Source organism: Anarrhichthys ocellatus, unplaced genomic scaffold, assembly GCF_004355925.1.
Source record: "Anarrhichthys ocellatus isolate YVR2014 unplaced genomic scaffold, GSC_Weel_1.0 scaffold4, whole genome shotgun sequence".
Lineage (NCBI taxonomy): Eukaryota > Metazoa > Chordata > Actinopteri > Perciformes > Anarhichadidae > Anarrhichthys > Anarrhichthys ocellatus.
In genome coordinates, this window is record NW_022280034.1 from 8898207 (window position 1) to 8914992 (window position 16786).

At 41.4% G+C, this 16786-nt stretch overlaps 2 protein-coding genes across 3 annotated transcripts in view; both read left to right on the forward strand.

Annotated features, from left to right (window-relative positions):
• The first annotated feature begins 5754 nt into the window (after positions 1–5754).
• On the forward strand, positions 5755–10699 carry LOC116381688 (glycylpeptide N-tetradecanoyltransferase 1-like). Of its 2 annotated transcripts, XM_031844027.1 has the most exons (12): positions 5755–5810; positions 5907–6009; positions 6274–6418; positions 7202–7320; positions 7457–7548; positions 8088–8204; positions 8354–8524; positions 9140–9254; positions 9437–9607; positions 9723–9890; positions 10065–10202; positions 10542–10699. In XM_031844027.1, exons 1-12 carry the CDS (start codon positions 5791–5793, stop codon positions 10563–10565), a joined length of 1383 nt encoding a protein of 460 aa, XP_031699887.1. In that variant the 5' UTR covers positions 5755–5790; the 3' UTR covers positions 10566–10699. The 2 variants fall into 2 exon arrangements, with proteins under 2 accessions (XP_031699887.1, XP_031699888.1); XM_031844028.1 differs by lacking the exon at positions 5755–5810 and having other exon boundaries at positions 5896–6009.
• A 1624-nt stretch (positions 10700–12323) lies between these two features.
• svild (supervillin d) overlaps positions 12324–16786 on the forward strand; it is a 36060-nt gene continuing 31597 nt past the window's right edge. The window contains exon 1 of the mRNA XM_031843113.1: positions 12324–12661. The gene's annotated coding sequence lies outside the window, so the exon portion shown is untranslated. The remainder of the gene's footprint in view (positions 12662–16786) is intronic.

The window sequence follows — 16786 nt, forward strand, 5'->3', positions numbered from 1 at the left end:
AGCTCTGCCGTGTTTCCAATTATAATTTCCAAATCGGCTTATTTCCTGAATGTCATCATTGGCCCCTAACTGGATAATCTTTATTTTTATTTTATTCTATTTCATGTCAAATGCTAAAATGTGGAATTTACTTGATGCGCAAGAGGTTGACTATATTGAATACCCTGATATTCCATGAAATTGATGCCTTGAATACAAACAAGCCACTCATACTTAGAAAGGCAATGCATTCACTTATATCATCAATACATACTCAACCCAGACCCCAGCACAGTTAAGCCTAATCCTAAACAGTTGTTTATGATAATACTGTATGTGTTTATACCGCAACCTATTTTGGGGCCAAAACAACCCCTAAACTTTAAAAAAGAAGAAAAAGAAAACACTTTCACAACAAATTGTATACATTTAAATATGAAGCAAAACATTGTGTGTGTGTGTGTGTGTGTGTGTGTGTGTGTGTGTGTGTGTGTGTGCGTGTCGTTTTGGTTGGAAGAATCAGTTTTTAGAAGATGATTTGAGTGCATTTTTGAGTTTCATTTTGCAAGAGATTTCTGGAGTTTTGACTAAAAACAGTTTTAGTTTTGTGTTAGGAGTATTGAGAAATTGAGGTACGGTCTCAGGAAACAAGTTTAAACGATTGGAAGAAACTGTAAACGTGAACTTTGTCCATCTTTGTATACAGTCTATGGTTTAACGTTAAAAACGTGAAAATGCTCTATAGAGCCAGTGAGAGTTGAGGATTTTTTTATATTTTCAGCTGAGGTGAAATAAATTGTAAAAAGATGCAGCGCAGGCAGGTAAAGTGTGTCTGTGTCTTATTTTCGGTGTCATTCCTCTGCAGGAATAGATTAAGCAAGAGGATGAGAAGGAGGGGGATGTAGAAAAGAAAGGAAAGGTGAGATGGAGGTTATCCATGGTTGTAGATGTAATGGTCATTATTATAAAGTCAATGTTTCGATCTCCCACAACAGCAATTTTCTCCTGGAGTTATCCCCTGTGTCCTTGAATAAGACACTGAATCCTGCTCGCTCGCTGTTACTGTCACCGTAATGCCAGCTACATGCCTTAAATGTAAGATGGACAAAGATAGACGATAGACAGAAATGACAAGTTGCCAATAACACAGCTGGCCAGCTTCAATATTAAAAGCTAGACCTCTTCAACAACACAATCTGGCACGGAGAGAAAGTATTTAGCATGGAGCTCAAGGGGAATGCAAATACTGTCCTGTCCACTCATCATGGCCCGGCAACATGGCCAAGTAATATCAGAAAACAAGGTCCTGCAGTTGCATGATTTAGGAGGGAGGATCCGCCAATCAGGACAAAACCAAGCTTTTAATTTTCGGAGTTGTTGGCAACATCAAAGTAGCATCTTGGACTCTTTGATGAAAGGATTTTGATTAGGACCCAGAAAGCCAGGCCTGCAGTAATCCCACAGTCAGGAAAGAGATTGGTGCTGCCTTCTCCAATTTAACCAGACAGTTAGACTCTCAGCTCCGGTTTTATGGCTTATTTTGAAAAAGTTTTTCAACTTTCCAGGAGTTGATCCCAAAGGTTTGTTTCCTCGTAATGTTGCAACATGAAATTTGTTGGTGTCGAAACAACAAAAAGTAAAATGGTTGTATTATTTATCAATTTACATCTGTGTGTTCCCAGTCTGTTTGTTTTATCCTCACCCTTGGGGGGGAGGCAGTTAGCTCAGCCTTAGGCCAGACACCATTTTTATGGTAGACAGCCCATCAGGGTGAGTGACAGGTGTGTGAGGGGGAAGTGCGGGATGGGTTGTATAGTTCCTGCCCTGAGACAAGACTGTTTCCACAACCTATTCGACAAACAAGAACACCGATATTGGAGGATGCCAAATTACATTGAGTTATGGTACTCTTGAACATTCAATGCTAACATTTTTTATGGTTGGGGAATAAAAACAATTGATTAAAGACACTCCACCAAGTAGAATTTAACTGACAAAGAATCACTACCAATAATTAACTAAGAATTGATTGCTGAGTTCAATCAATTACTTGGAAAAACACCCAATGCCATCTGATTCTGTTTTAAAAGATGTTAGAATCACGTACCTAAACACAAAGTAGCTTTAAGGATAAAAAAGGTCATCGCTATAGTTTTTTTCAAAAGTCTGACACAGAAAAATACTCCCTATTTTTGACATCACCTGAAAGGAGATAAGGAGAGAGAGTAGTTGATTAATTTCCTGAACCTTTGGAGGAGCATGTTTACCTTCAATCTGAAAACCATATAAGTGGTTTTGCCCTTTATCTTTATGCTGTTAAAGTGGCAGTAAAAGAAACAACCAGAGGAAGAAAGAGATGAAACAAACAAACAAGACAACAGATCTTTAATGGCCTAATCATTCCTATGCACTGATTAGAAATATTTACTATATATATGGAGACCATGACATATTTTGACATTCACGGCTGTCAAGAAGAATCGAGTTGAGTTTAATGCACAAGTAAAAGAGAATGAGACAAGGACGCGACAACAGGCTGAAAGAGAAATCTGAGACACAGCGAGTCAGAGAAACTGAAAGACAAGAGTCAGCAGAGAGAAAGAGAGATGCAGAGATTGTTTCCCATTCATCCAATCTCGCAGACAACAGAGTTACAGACACCGCGACAGACGAGGGAGACGGGGAAAGAAGAAGAGAAAGCGAGGCAAAGCGAGGAGGATCTTGTTCGGCAGAGAGATCACAGCAATACAGATCTATTTACAGATTAGTAATGGTTCTGACTGTGTGTGTGTCTGTGTGTGTGTGTGTGTGTGTGTGTAATTGTGAGTGTGACTGTGTTCTGCTAGTTTCTCCCCCCCCCCCCACCACACACACACACACACACAGACACACACCTTTGCCTGGTTATCCTTACATCCCCTGAGCAGAAAGCAACATATTGCCACTTTGCAGTTTGTCACGGATTGGCTTTAATAGTGGTGTGTGTCATTATTGCAGGTGTTTTTGCACCATCTATAGGCCTGGGTATGAATATCTGGCATTCATTTTTATTGTAAGCATTTTAGGGATTAAGGCACACACAGTCATTGGAATCACAGAATAATCTGAAACAAGTAAATCTACAAAATGACATGCATGAATATGTTGCGGTAGTAAATAAAATGAAGCAATGAGTAACATTCTGTCTGTATGCCTCCTCTGCCTCTTCAATCTCAATCTGCTCCTCACACCGGGCAATTTAAAGTCCTTTTTTTCCCCTCAAGAATAAGGGAATCTCTGTGCATCAGCCAGCTTGGAGCACAAAAACAAAATCCCAAATAGCAATACAGGATCTTGAGGGATTAGTTCTGGAGAACACAACAAGGTACAGCTATAGAAAACGTCAGAGAAAACCATTAGAAAAAGCATAGAACACTTGATGGCTCCTTCATGTAATGTATACAGCCAGGAGCTTGTTCATAATGTCCTCTCTTCTTGGGGATGCGGATGTTTTCAATACCCGAAAAATTGCTGTAGTTTGAGCCATGATTTGCATAAAATAATGGTTTCGTGGTCTAAATAACTGTTGTATGTGCTGCTATTCTTGCAAACAAACACATGTCACCAAGCACGTGCTGATTTTGAACACTTCCATATATTATGATGTTTGATTAAGAAGTTCATTCACTCAGCCATATGTGTTTCCAGCTTGTATTTGTCTCCGACAAAGGACTCCAAGCTCTATGCTGGCGGTCATATGAAATGATGAAAAAAGTTCAAATAGACACACATAATAATAAGTATCAAATATCGAGAGTGATCACATTATGTTGACATATGTGTATTCCTGCATGTTTATGCTGCAAATCACAGTATTAATCAGTTTCTCTCGACATGACCAGATAGTAAATCTGCTGTCAGCGTGTGGAGCATGACAGTAATCGCCTCGGGTGGACTCAAATTATTAATACATTCAAAATGAATTCCTTACTCTCACGACAAAATTGATAAATAATTTCTCCACATGCAACAATAAAACTGAGTGACTCCTTCAGTGACTCGAGAGGGCTCAGCTATAAGAGGACATTTTGACGACCCTTGTGGGGGGGGGACATTGAGTCTTTTTCAGAAGGAAAGAGACACAGTAAAACAAAACAGAAATTAATGCTAAATATAGAGTTAGACACAAACACACAGGGTATCTGAGGCTGCATCATCTCACCAGAGACGTGTTGTGTGTTGTTCAGTTGGGGCTTTCATTAGCCTTCATCCTCTGCCTTGCTGGCTCCAGGGTGTGCCGCTGAGCCGGCTGCGTCCCCAGTTTGGTCGTCCTGCCTGCATGCGTCTCAAGGCGCGGCGCTTCCTCTCTATCGCAGTCAAGAAGAGCTGAAACACCTCAAGGGGGAACGAGCTCCTCAGCCCTTTTATTTCTTGTCAATCAGCACGCTATGAGCTTTCCTAGGTACTTATACCGCACAACTTCCACTCCTTCACCCTAAATGGTGACAGGTGTTTTTAGCATACTTCCCTATATTTGCATTTCAGTGGTAAGATAAGTGGAACCAGGAAGCAGAGACAGAAATAGCTCCAGGCTGCACTTTATAAATGAAAGAAAAATCTATTCTACATGTATATTACAGTTTAAAACACTTAGATCAAAGGAGATTGGAGCATTTATAGCACAATTGGTTGTACAGATTTATAATACATAAAGGGCTGAGCACTCGTGAGGATGCTGTAAAGATTGTAAAGCCCCTCAGGACAAATTTGTGATTTCTTATATTGGGCTTTGTAAATGACATGCTCCCCAGATGAATCCAAGCAGCATGCAATAGACTCAACAGGGACTGCAGTAAACCTCACCTGGGGTATATTTAGGAGAACGTACGTGATGCACAATACAAGGGATGAAGAAAGAGCTGCTTAATAAACAATTAATACAGCAGGCAAAAGCTCCGTGGCTGCTGATGGATCACAAAACTATTTGATATCTTTATTCATTTCTACAATAAATGTAATGTAGGAGTGATATAAAATCTGAATCTAGGATGAAAAGAAGTTAAAAGACAATGTCCTGCCTTCCCCAGAAAAAACATAACACTGAAAAAGTACAGTCTCTTTTAAATTCGACTTTGCTTCACTGGCATAACCACAAGTTAATATGTGATCCTGATTCCATTCAAATCTTCTTATCCTGCCTCAGTAATGAATAGAGCCTGGATATCTAGATATGTAAAGGATGTAACTACTTTTAGCCATATTGCATCTACAAAAGGAGCCAGTATGACCAGAAAGCTTGTTGAGTGAGATTTTCTCTGAGAATGAATTAAATGTGACCATTTATATGATTTCTACTTGATTGTATAGCTTTGTCACTGCAATGTATTTAACATTGAACAACAATTTGACAATACGCCTGTGGTCAAAGTCAGTGTAAACATACTGAGCATTATACTGAACACAGGCAAAGATTATCAAGTATATAAGAGATACAAAGTTCAGGACAAAGTGCTGACTTTTAAGTGGAAGACTGTATGGGAACTCTGCAATTAGACAATTTCAACCAATTAAATCTGCAGCCGGGATCAAGCTGCTAGAAGCTTTAATCTGCTGCAGTGCTCTATCCAGCAGCTGTCTGACATATGAAGACCGTGAGAAGTTTATTTAATTGTTAGTATTGTTATCTATCAACTGGGTGGGAGTGGGGTTGGGTGACTGAGGCGGTCGCTCTCCTCCCATCGCTGCTCGCCAAGATAAGAGCTGAAAAACCACAAATGTGTTAGAAAACACCCCGAATTCACCCTCAGCGTCAAGGACTCGCACTTGTTCACAATGACGGATTCAAACTTGCTGTAAGTACGACAGCGTTTTCAACTCTCTGTTTCTTCAGTTAGTAAAAATCCCCTTTACAATATACAAGAACATCAGCGTGTGAAAATGTCTTTTAGTGATAAGATGCTGACAGTGGAGGAGGGTCTAAAAGGGAGCAAAATGAAGCAGAAGAAGGAAGAGGCCTGGAAACCACAGGGACCCAGGGATCCATTTGCTATGGTTTGTGTCTTCCTGAGCGTGTGAGTGCATACATGCAGTGATGTATGTGTGCTGGTCTGTGTTTGTTGCAATGTGAATACTCATAAACTCGCCCGTGGATGTCCTGTATGCCCATCACACATGAAACAGGAAAATGTGTCTTTTGAAATCACCGATTTTGGCTGTAGGAATCAATTTGAGTTATGCTGCTGTGTGACGGTCAAACGTCAATCTTCTTGGGAGAGATGATAGTAACTTGTCCTTGCTGGTCTTGTTCTGCCCTAGCTGGACTCTCTTCCAGAAGCCAAGCAGCAGGAGATCCAGAGAGCCCTCCACCTCTTCTCCTTAGGCCCAAGTCTGCCGAAGACCCTGCAGCAGGCCAAATCACACACTTACCGTTTCTGGGACACACAGCCTGTCCCCAGACTGGGTAGGACGTGATATTCCTGTTCCAGCGAATATTTGTTGAAAAACAAAAGCATTTGCTCAAACTTATACTGAAGCAAAAGTTTGACATTTTTAGGATATACCCTTTTTGCTTTCTACAGGAGATTAGATGAGAAGACAGATACCATTCGTCCGTTAAATATAAGGCCATAGCCAGCAGACGGTTAGCTTAGCTTAGCATAAAGACTGGAAACGGGATAAACAGCTAGCCTGGCTCAGTCCAACGGTAAAAAACCCATCTACCAGCACCTCTAAAGCTCATTAATTAACACATTATGTCTTATTTGTTTAATCAGTACAAAACCATGTGAGGAGCCGGGAGTGAGATTGATTTTGTTGTTATGGGATATAATGTACAGGATTATTTCATAGCTCTGAGCAGTTTCCAGGTAGAGACTTCAGGAAGTTACTGTTGTCAGTCAAGAAATAGTTACCCTGGCAGACGTGGGCAGACGTGTGATCATATTCACCCTGGTTGTGCATGTGTGTACGGCACTTGAGGGTATTACACTAAAACATGACACAAAAAAATCATCAAAACATTGCTCGGGATACCTATAACTCCACTGGTGATTACAGCCTCTATGCCACTTAACTCATTTCATGGATTTTAAATAAATGAATAGTAAGAAGAAGAAAAAACCCTATAATCCTATTTAGTATTGTCGTTAAAGAAAACATAACCATAAGTCCATAAGTCATTGGCTATAATTACAACATTGAGAATTAAGTTACCTCATTTAATTCTTTATATTTGCATCCTCAGGTGACAGTTTTGTGACTCATGGCCCAATAGTAGAAGGTGAAGCCAGTGTCCGTGAGGAGCCCTACTCTCTACCTTCAGGTTTCTCCTGGGACACTCTGGACCTGAACAGTCCTACTGTGGTAAGTTACATTCTGTAAGTTACTCTATGTAGTTAGAAACATGCATCCCTTTCAGAGGTAAGGAACGGTGCTTTTATTAGTGTGAATCTAAGGAAATGTTGACTCACATTCTCCACGTTTTCATCTATCATTGCAGTTGAAAGAGCTTTGCACTCTGCTCAACGAGAACTACATGGAAGAGGATGACAACACCATCAGGTGTGAGTTCTCGCTGGAGTATCTGCAATGGTAAGCTTCAAGCATGCGCATTTAGTCACTTTTGGTTCCAGCAAAACTTGCTGAAAACATGTCCCCCTCCGTCTGGCATTAGCGCACTTTAAAACTGCTCTGTACGACTGCAACACATGAATTTGAGCTTCTGAGTTGCACGAAAGGAACGATGGTGTTGAGAGTCTGAAAAGGACGACATCATTTCTCCCAGTCGACTTTCCAGCCTGACCCGCCGACAAACCGTTATCAATTACAAGCCGGCTACTCTAATCGCTTCACTTCACTTTTGCTGCTTTCCTTTGTGATCTGCATAAACGGTATACTTCAGGGAACAAAACAAAAAGAAATGTACTTTGTTATGAATAATTAACATTAGCATTCCAGGAACTGGCACAGGTCTTTGGCCCTGAGGTTAAAGAAAGCTGCTGTATTTATTCAGCTGAGTCATCTCATGCTCAATACTTTTATTAAATTGTCCTTAATCAGAGTTTATTGAACTACCCCTGCATGTACTCACAGAGCCATATTGCAGACAATGTCTCTCTCTTCCTCTTAAGGGCTTTACAACCTCCTAACTGGCTGCCCCAGTGGAACTGTGGCGTGCGAGTACACACCAATAACAAGTTAGTCGGCTTCATTGCCGCTCTTCCTGCAGAGGTCCGCGTGTATGAGACGTGAGTAGCTCATAAATGTATGCAACGATGTGTGTTTGTGTGAACTCTGGTGAGCTGTATTAGCATTCAGAGCACTTGCCGACAAAACTGTAGCAATTTAACTTTCGAGTGTCTCGAAGCAAATGCTCAAAAGACGTGCTCGCCTGCAGGGACAAGCGGATGGCACAGGTCAAACTCCTGTGTGTTCATAAGAAGCTGCGCCTCAAGCGGATGACTCCAGTCCTGATCCGAGAGCTCACCAGACGGGTCAACCAGCAGGGCCTCCACCAGGCTGTCTACACAGCTGGCATAGTGCTGCCCACACCACTAAGTTCCTGCAGGTAGTAGACAGGGTTGATTCACATTTGTTTCAAAGGCAAAGTGAAGCCACAATTAGCACTGTTAAAGCCCCTGAAGAATGTCGATACTGTAATATGAGGGATGGGTTTTGACTTGGACACAAAATGTTCTGCCAAAGTCACGAGAATTCTGGTCATTTGACATGGCAGATTTCTGTTTTTGTCTTTGCTTTGTTTACTTGTTTGAAGCAGCAGATTGCATTTGGAGGAAGGGGAGAAAGGTGACAGGTCACAGTTAATCAAATCTGATCAAACCACACCCGCCCAGTCCTGGTGAAGCAGATGAGCTGAGTTTTTGAGTGTGAAACCCAAAATTGTACTTGGCATTAATGGCTTATTTAGTCAAGAATGTGTCATGTTATGGAGAAATACATTGTCAGGGTCTTTAACACCGTGAAGATTTACATAAAACATTTAACTCACTCTCGTTCCTCTAACTAGCAAACATGCAGTCTTTGTTTTTTAGTATAGGTCTAATGCTGTTTCTCCAAAACAAGTATGTTACAATGGGGAGTACATGTCATGTTTGGTATTTATCTTATGAAGCAACATTCCACCTTCAGTGTCCCTACCAGATAAATAAACTAAATATTTTAGGTACTGGCATCGCCCTCTGAATCCCCGAAAGCTGACAGACGTGAGCTACCCGGGTCTGAGACAGAACACGAATACGAATCTGCAGAGAGCTCTCAAATTCTACCGTCTGCCTGAGGTTAGTTTGTGCTGCCACCTAGAGACTACAACCCATTAGTGCCATTATAGTGTGACATTGACCTGCCATCACACAATCTCTTCAACTGACTGATCAAAAGGGTGCATGCAAAATGTTTAAAGATGCAGGCAATTAACTCTATGGCGCTTACTGAACATGTTTTTTCTTCCTGTCTCTCCCAGGTGACAAAGACTCCAGGTCTGCGCCCTCTGACTGAAGAAGATGTGGTGGGGTTACACTCACTACTGCAGGCAAACCTCCGCAAGTTTCACCTCAGCTCCAGGTTGTCTTTGCAGGAAGTAGAGCACTGGCTGCTACCCAGAGAGAACGTGATTGACACCTATGTAGTAGAGGTCTGGCCTGACAATTTGTGATGTTGATTTAGAGCGGTCCTCACCCTTTTGTGTGCACTTTAAAGCTCATTATGCTGCAGTATAGTTAAGAGTGTGTTCCTTCCCTCACATGCAGGGTGATGCTGGCACACTGACAGACGTGGTGAGTTTCTACGGCGTCTCCTCCAGGGTGCTGAATCACCCAGTCCACACTGGCCTGAGAGCAGCTCATCTCCTTTACGTTGCCGGCACCGCCGCAGACCCAGTCAACCTCATGGAGGACGCACTGGTCTTGGCTAAATCTGTGAGTGCCATTGAAAAAGTGCACAAGGCTTTCCCTCCAAACTACATACGTGCAGTTAAATGATCAATGTACTCAAAATTATCTATAGAATAAAATTTGAAGGGTAATATGTATCTTTTTTGATGAGTAGATTTGATAATAAAATAAATAAATGCTCCATTTCCTCACTGACAGAAAGGTTTTGACGTCTTCTCCGCTCTCGACGTGATGGATAACAAGAGCTTTCTGGATAACCTCAAGTTCAGTGTCATGGACAAGAGTCTTCATTACTACCTGTACAACTGGATTTGTCCTAATATGAGCCCAGACGAGGTAATGAATGCTGTAATACTCTTCCTTCCAAGACATGTCACTGTTATTCTGTGTATTCTAAGCCCAAAGTCGGGGCCTATAATATACATTGGAAAATTCTAATACACACATTGAATCATTGGTCATTCAAGCCGTTAGGGGGGGTAAACTAAAACACATATCTAGAATTACCTCGCCAAAACTTGTTTCGGCCAAAACTGTTTCTATGTGCCCAGATTCATGATATACGTTTCCTTTTTTTGCCACATAATAAAGCAGGTGGAAATTATGTCAATATAGCAGAAAAATCACTCTGACATGTTTGACAGCTGCCAGCAGTAATGGCTGTATGTTTCACAGGTGGGCTTGGTGTTCCCCAACTAACCCAAGAAGTGGTGGAGTGGTGAAGGTGGAGAGACCATAGTGGTTGGCAGCACAGTGGGCATCAAAAGTCATCACCACCAGCATGAATTAAGATTAAAAAAATATATATAAAAATGACAATTTGTAAAACAGCACACTCACAAATCAATGAAAGAAATAAAGACAAATTCCATTTGTAAATACATTCATCATCTGGATGTCAGTTCATTCATTCAGCGTTTCTGCTACAGGAAATGATTGTTTTTGGCATGATGGAGAACTGAGTAACCGTGTGTGTGTGTGTGTGTGTGTGTGTGTCTTTGGGTATTTCAACAGGCATTTTTAACCTCTGGTGACATTAGATGGATTATCGAGTGTATAGCGACATTGTTTTCACAGAAACAAGTTGCTGTTGAGTCCAATATTTATTCATGCAGCATAAAATAAATTAAAACAAAAAATCTCAGAGGTGGAAATCTGTAAACTTTCGGACTTAAAGGTTCATCAATCATATAAAGACAAGAGTCTACAAACCCCACTAGCAGCTCTGTGAGGCTGTACAGAGACACAGTGGTGCTGTGAGCCGCATGCTAACATCAGCAATGTTCAATTAGCAATATAATGGACCATAGTCACCATATTAGCATTAGCATGCTAACACTTGCTGATTATCAAAAAGTACAGCTGAGGGTGATAAATGCTGCCATATGGTGGACTTGTGGGTAAAGATGGTGATTACTTTCGGGCTCCATATCAATCCCAGTTGTTTCGCCAGTATTGGCAGACCCAAACCAAAAAATCGAATGCTCATGTCCACCCTGAACCCTTTCTTTTTGCAAACTAACTCCAAATTACTTATGACGGACAGCACAGCACATTCAAAAAAAGGTATAGGTTACCATGACCAAGGTATTGTGTGAGGATTTATATTTTATTTTATAAGATTACGTGTTTGTTCCTTATCTGGATGTCAGAAATCAGAAATCAGAACGGGTTTATTGACAAGTACATGAAACAATATTTGTAATCAATTATCAAGAGGGGTGGAAGAAGTGTTAGAAGTAGCAGGAGCAGGAGGATCCTCCCAGCATAAGGCCCCAATGTCCCTAAATCCAAGTTTTAGACCATGCAACATCCCCTGATAACTATCTATAACCACGAGGTGCACACAATGTCTAATTATGAACAGCAGGGTGCACTGCAACATTAACATTACAGTGAGCCTTTTATTGCGAGCAACTATTTGGGAATGCAGAGGCAGACATCATCTACTTCGCATTTTATTGTTGAATGCGTAAGAAAAACAGGGTTTTTTTTCTCATCGATGCATTTTGTTTGAGAAATATTGGATAGTTTTTTCTTTTTGGGCCCCTCCCAATGAAGCAAATGAAATAATCTGGCAAATTGAGAAGAGAATAAATCTTAAATCACTTTTATATGGGCTGCAAGCTAATCAAGTACACACTGCATCAATTTTAGGGTCACAAACCAAAAGTTCTGCTTTTTTAATCTTTTTCAACTAATTATATTTTAAAGCATATTTTTGTTTTAGGTTTAAAGTAGCTGAAGCAATAAATACTTATTGTAAAAATGTGTCTTGGGTGAAGGCAATTTGTCAGTGGTCACCTTCCACTTAAAAACACGTACAAACGTTGCAAACAAGTCATAATTTGGAGCCTGCATTTACCAGGGGTACGTGAACGCATCACGGTGATGAGTTTGGGCCAATCAGAGGCGAGAAGGCATTTTGAGTTTGAAGTAAGTTGACCGGACCTGACAGCGACCTTCACTGCCGCCTCTGCACCCTGCCCGGGCAGGACAGAGCCACGTCTCCCCTTAGCTTCGGTGCAGGATGAGCAGAGGAAGCCAAACTGTTTCATAAAGAAGAAAAGTTTTTTTCCTCTACTTTTTCCTTTCATCTGCGTCGAGGACTCGCTCTTGTCGGCTGAACGTCAGTGCAGTAACGTGCTGAACTGTTTAACATTAGCATTGTAGCGTCAACGTGCAGCAGTGTGGTGTTTTGATTGAACAGCTGTCTTTTTCGAGGGTCCCACAGACATATCTCCGTGGATGTCGCGTGTGTTGACGCCCGAGCAGACCCCCGTAAAGGACCGCAGGTATGTTACTCACAGCATAAAGTGGCAGTTTGTGTTGTAACATTGTAACGAGTGTGTTGCTTGCTACCGAGGCACTACCACAGCTTCCTCTAACCGATGTTAAGTCATTTACAGCTGTTTCAGGAAATACACGGATGTCACATATTACGTTACGAAATGCTACATTCAAGGATATGATGCGTTATGTTGTCACACTCACACTCCCAACAGCTGCCATTGCGTTTGTCAGTGTAGGTTCCTTCCTTCATCGACAAATAGACGCTGGAGGGAATGCTTTTTTTTAAACGCATTGCTTTTTAATATTGCACTTGAAATACCCATACTTTCTATTTCTATACCGTTATGTTAAGGCGTGTGCATTACTGCATCTAAGAGAACAACGCCTCATATCAGTCCATTGAATTGCCTTTAGGGTTGAGTTCTGCAAAACCACCTGTGAAGACCACGCGATAAGAGAGCGTGAGAGCTGAAACTGTCTGAACTCTTCTGTGGTGACCAGGCTGACAGTATACTGTCACTACGAACTAGATTATGTAACTTGGGACAACATGGTTTGGAATCAAAGTTTGTTTTGTTCCTTGAATGGTGAATAGAAGGAAACCAATTGAAGCTTCGTATCGATGGCTATGGTGTTTGAAGCTTGCCAGGTTGTAATTTTCCCTCTGTGTGGCATCTCAGTGGCTTGTGTCACAACAGGTTTACCGAGACCTTCCTCAGCCAGCTGGTGTTGAGCAAGAGCAAGAAAGAAAATGAATGCATGCCTCGATAAGAGACAGTGAGGCACAGAGCAAGACTGCACATGCTTGCTGTACTTTTTTTTTTTTTTTAAACTAATTAATAGCATGCTGCTTAGTGTTACTGATGCTGTGTTGAGAGAAAAAAAAAAAGCAAGTTGATAACCAGCCTGTGCATACTTTTAACGCCTGGTGCAAAAACTTGTCCGAGCAGGGAGTGGCCCTTGTCGTGCTTGCATCATTCTGCTGCTCTTTACCTGCCTCCTCAGTGGACCGTGTAAAGACCCCAAACAAAGAGACAGATCCTCCATTGTTGTTCAGCAGAAGTGTGTGTGTGTTATGTGGTTGTGGTTTAGTTTTAGCATTCACCTGAACGCCTCGTGTCAGGCGTTGCATTGCCCCTTGCAGGGATCTTGTTGCTCAATGGAAAGAGGGCTTTTGGAGGGGTGGATGAGGGTTCCTGCTGCAGCGACTTGTCTTGTTCTACGCTGAAACATGAACTTGTTATTCTTTAGTTTTTTTCTTTAGAACAAGTCTTCAAGAGTGAAACTATCCACGTTCAATTCCCGAATAATAAGATGATAATAAGAGCTATAGCGGGGAATGCATGGGTTTGAATGATCGTGTTGTTGGTTTTTTTTTGGCTTCTCTTGAAGCTTCAGATCAGTTAATGGCCTCTCACTGGGCTTTTATTTTGTAGGTTCCTGCTGCTGTTTTGCCAACCTTCAGTCATGAAGGTGCGCGTTCCAGATTTCTGTCCGGTGCACTGAGTGAGTGTGCCTCCCACAGAGGGTTGCTTAGCTGAAAAGTAATTGAAGGAATGTAAACAACCCTCTTGTTAAATTAGGTTTGTGAATTAGATTTAAATGGCTAATTAAGGTTTTTTAACAAGGATTGAAGAGGGGAAAGACACAAAATAGTACACTTGTGCGCCCAGATCGCCTCAGTTTAGTACAAAATGAGCAAGGTTTTACTTTTATATCTATTTTGGACCGGCAGTGTGATGCTTTGATTGCTGTCCTATACGTATAAAAGAATGTTTTGTTAGTTTATTAAAACTTCTCATATCATACATTTCTGCACATGCAACTGTTGCTACAGAACCAAAACAACCAGACACGAGAGCTGTTATCTTCCAACAGACACTTAACATTAGTCATTCTCACCTCGTCACTGTCAACAACCATTGAACACCAAGTGTCCACAGCTGTCATTACAGATTATAATTTTACAGTTTTTAATATACATATCATCTGTCACCGTCAATATAAATCCTACACACTAGTGTCTATACAGTATAGAGGCATCATAACATGTGCATACTGTACATAATCGTCCATTCAGTGTTTTTTTTTACAACTTACAGAACACTTGAGACATTACATTTTTTTTAAATTTTATTGTTGTTCATTGGTGCTTTTTTGTATATACTATATAAATTCTTGTCACTACTTGTTCATAGCAATCCTGTCTATTCTTTACCTTTTATCAGTCCAACATTGTTGTCCTTGTCCCTGGCTGTTCATTCTATTTCTGTTTAAATACAATGACAGAGATGCAAAAACACAGAGTCAAATTCAAACAGAGAAGCGAAGGAGCACAAGGCTTCTCCGTGTTTTATTTTGCATTTACGTTTGTGGTCCTACGTTTTTTGTTTTCATAATAAAACCACTCGGGAACAGTGGGCCTTATTTAAAAGCTCTCCATAAATAACGAAGATGAACTTTTTGAAGTAGCTCTTGTTTCACATGGTCAGTAAGATAGTATTTGAACTGAGCATTTTGAGTCTTATGCCTCCCCTACATGTGCTACTCAACAGTTAAATAACAGGCAGCAGATGAAGTGCAAAACTTGGCTGAAACAAGGCCAGGATCCACTCAACCCCGTCTCTCCCCCTCTCTCCGGTCTGACCAACGCTCTCTCCTCAGAAGGGTTTGATGTCGGCTGCACAGCCAAGAGATTCTGCAGCACAAATATTTATATAATGCAGAAAGGGTTGTGACAAAGTGAGCAATAGGAACTCCACAGGAGAGAGTGCTCGAGGGTTACCCCCGGGCTAATCTCCACTAAGACATATTTATAAACCTAGCTAGCAGTTAGCGTGGACCGCTTCCAGCTTCGTCACCAAGACGCTAACTGTATTTGTTCAGCGACTGCACAGCCGAGGCCCACTTCAATGACGTCGTTAACCAGTGTAATATTTGCATGGCACATAAACATATGGTTATACTTCAGACTTTCATTTGATTTGCGCTCGCATAATAGTTTCCATGTGTAGGGGCAGCGGCATGCGTCTCTCTGTGCTACATTTCACTTTTGTTTTAGCTCCGTGCCAGAGCTCAGAATTTCATCTGACACCGCCGTCAACTGAAAATAAAGCCGTGGAATAAAAAACACCAGAGAGTGTTTTTTGAATCTATGTTTTCTGTGCACGTCAACCAGGGTTGTGTTGCCTTTTGTGTTCGAGAGTGACAGAAGTTGCCATGTAACATCCATTAATAAAACGTACACAAGCAAATGTATCTGTTTATCTGTTATCAGTAGTATACTGTAATCTACAACAACAGTGTAATACTGTAAACATTATTACAGTACTGTGCTGTATAGAAAAGCCATTAAACTGTTATTTTAGTGTTCCTACTGTAATCTACAACAACAGTTTAATGCGGTAAAATGTATTAAAGTACTGTAGAATGTGATATGTTCAGTATAACACTGCTAGAAGCTAATCATTTAGGACTCCAATGGCCACCTTTTCACTTAAAAGGCTTCAGCTGGCATTACATGGTTTACACCACTAATGTTTAATACTCCATCTCCCAGCCATGGAGACCCATCCCCCCCCCCTGCAAGGACCCCTTTAACCCCTCCACCCCCTGCTCAGTGGCATTCCAGCTTGCCAGATGGTGTCTGCTCTGGAGAGAGAGAGAGAGAGAGAGAGAGAGAGAGAGAGAGAGAGAACCCCACCAGCAGGATTCACCGGATGAGACATTCCACTCACCCTGCCTCACCCCGCCCCTAATGTCGCCCTCTCTGTTCAGTGTTGTCTGTAGCCCACAGGCGGGCCACTCCGGGGATGAAGTCCATGTTGATAAGTTGTTGACAAGCGGGAAAATCGCATTAGATGGTTTCTATGGACAGACGGCTCTGTAGTTTCACTGTAGAGAGTCACAGAAGAAATCCCTCGTTTCTGTGTTCAGGCCGGAACTCAAAGCACCGTCACAACATCTATGTAAATACGTTATCATGAGTGGAATGATTGTTGTCGTGCATTGTTATTCAGGAACTAGTAAAAGAAATGCTGGCCGTACACAGAGAAGAGGAAACGTGCATTGAACAAAACATCAGTTCTACTCAAAGTAACTGGCCTCCAATAGTTGAAACGGCTTTG

Coding starts and splice junctions, on each gene's coding strand:
- LOC116381688 (XM_031844027.1), top strand. CDS start 5,791: ATGACGGATTCAAACTTGCT. Junction 6,010..6,273: donor CCAGGGATCCATTTGCTATG/GTTTGTGTCTTC, acceptor GTTCTGCCCTAG/CTGGACTCTCTTCCAGAAGC. Junction 8,525..9,139: donor ACACCACTAAGTTCCTGCAG/GTAGTAGACAGG, acceptor TAAATATTTTAG/GTACTGGCATCGCCCTCTGA.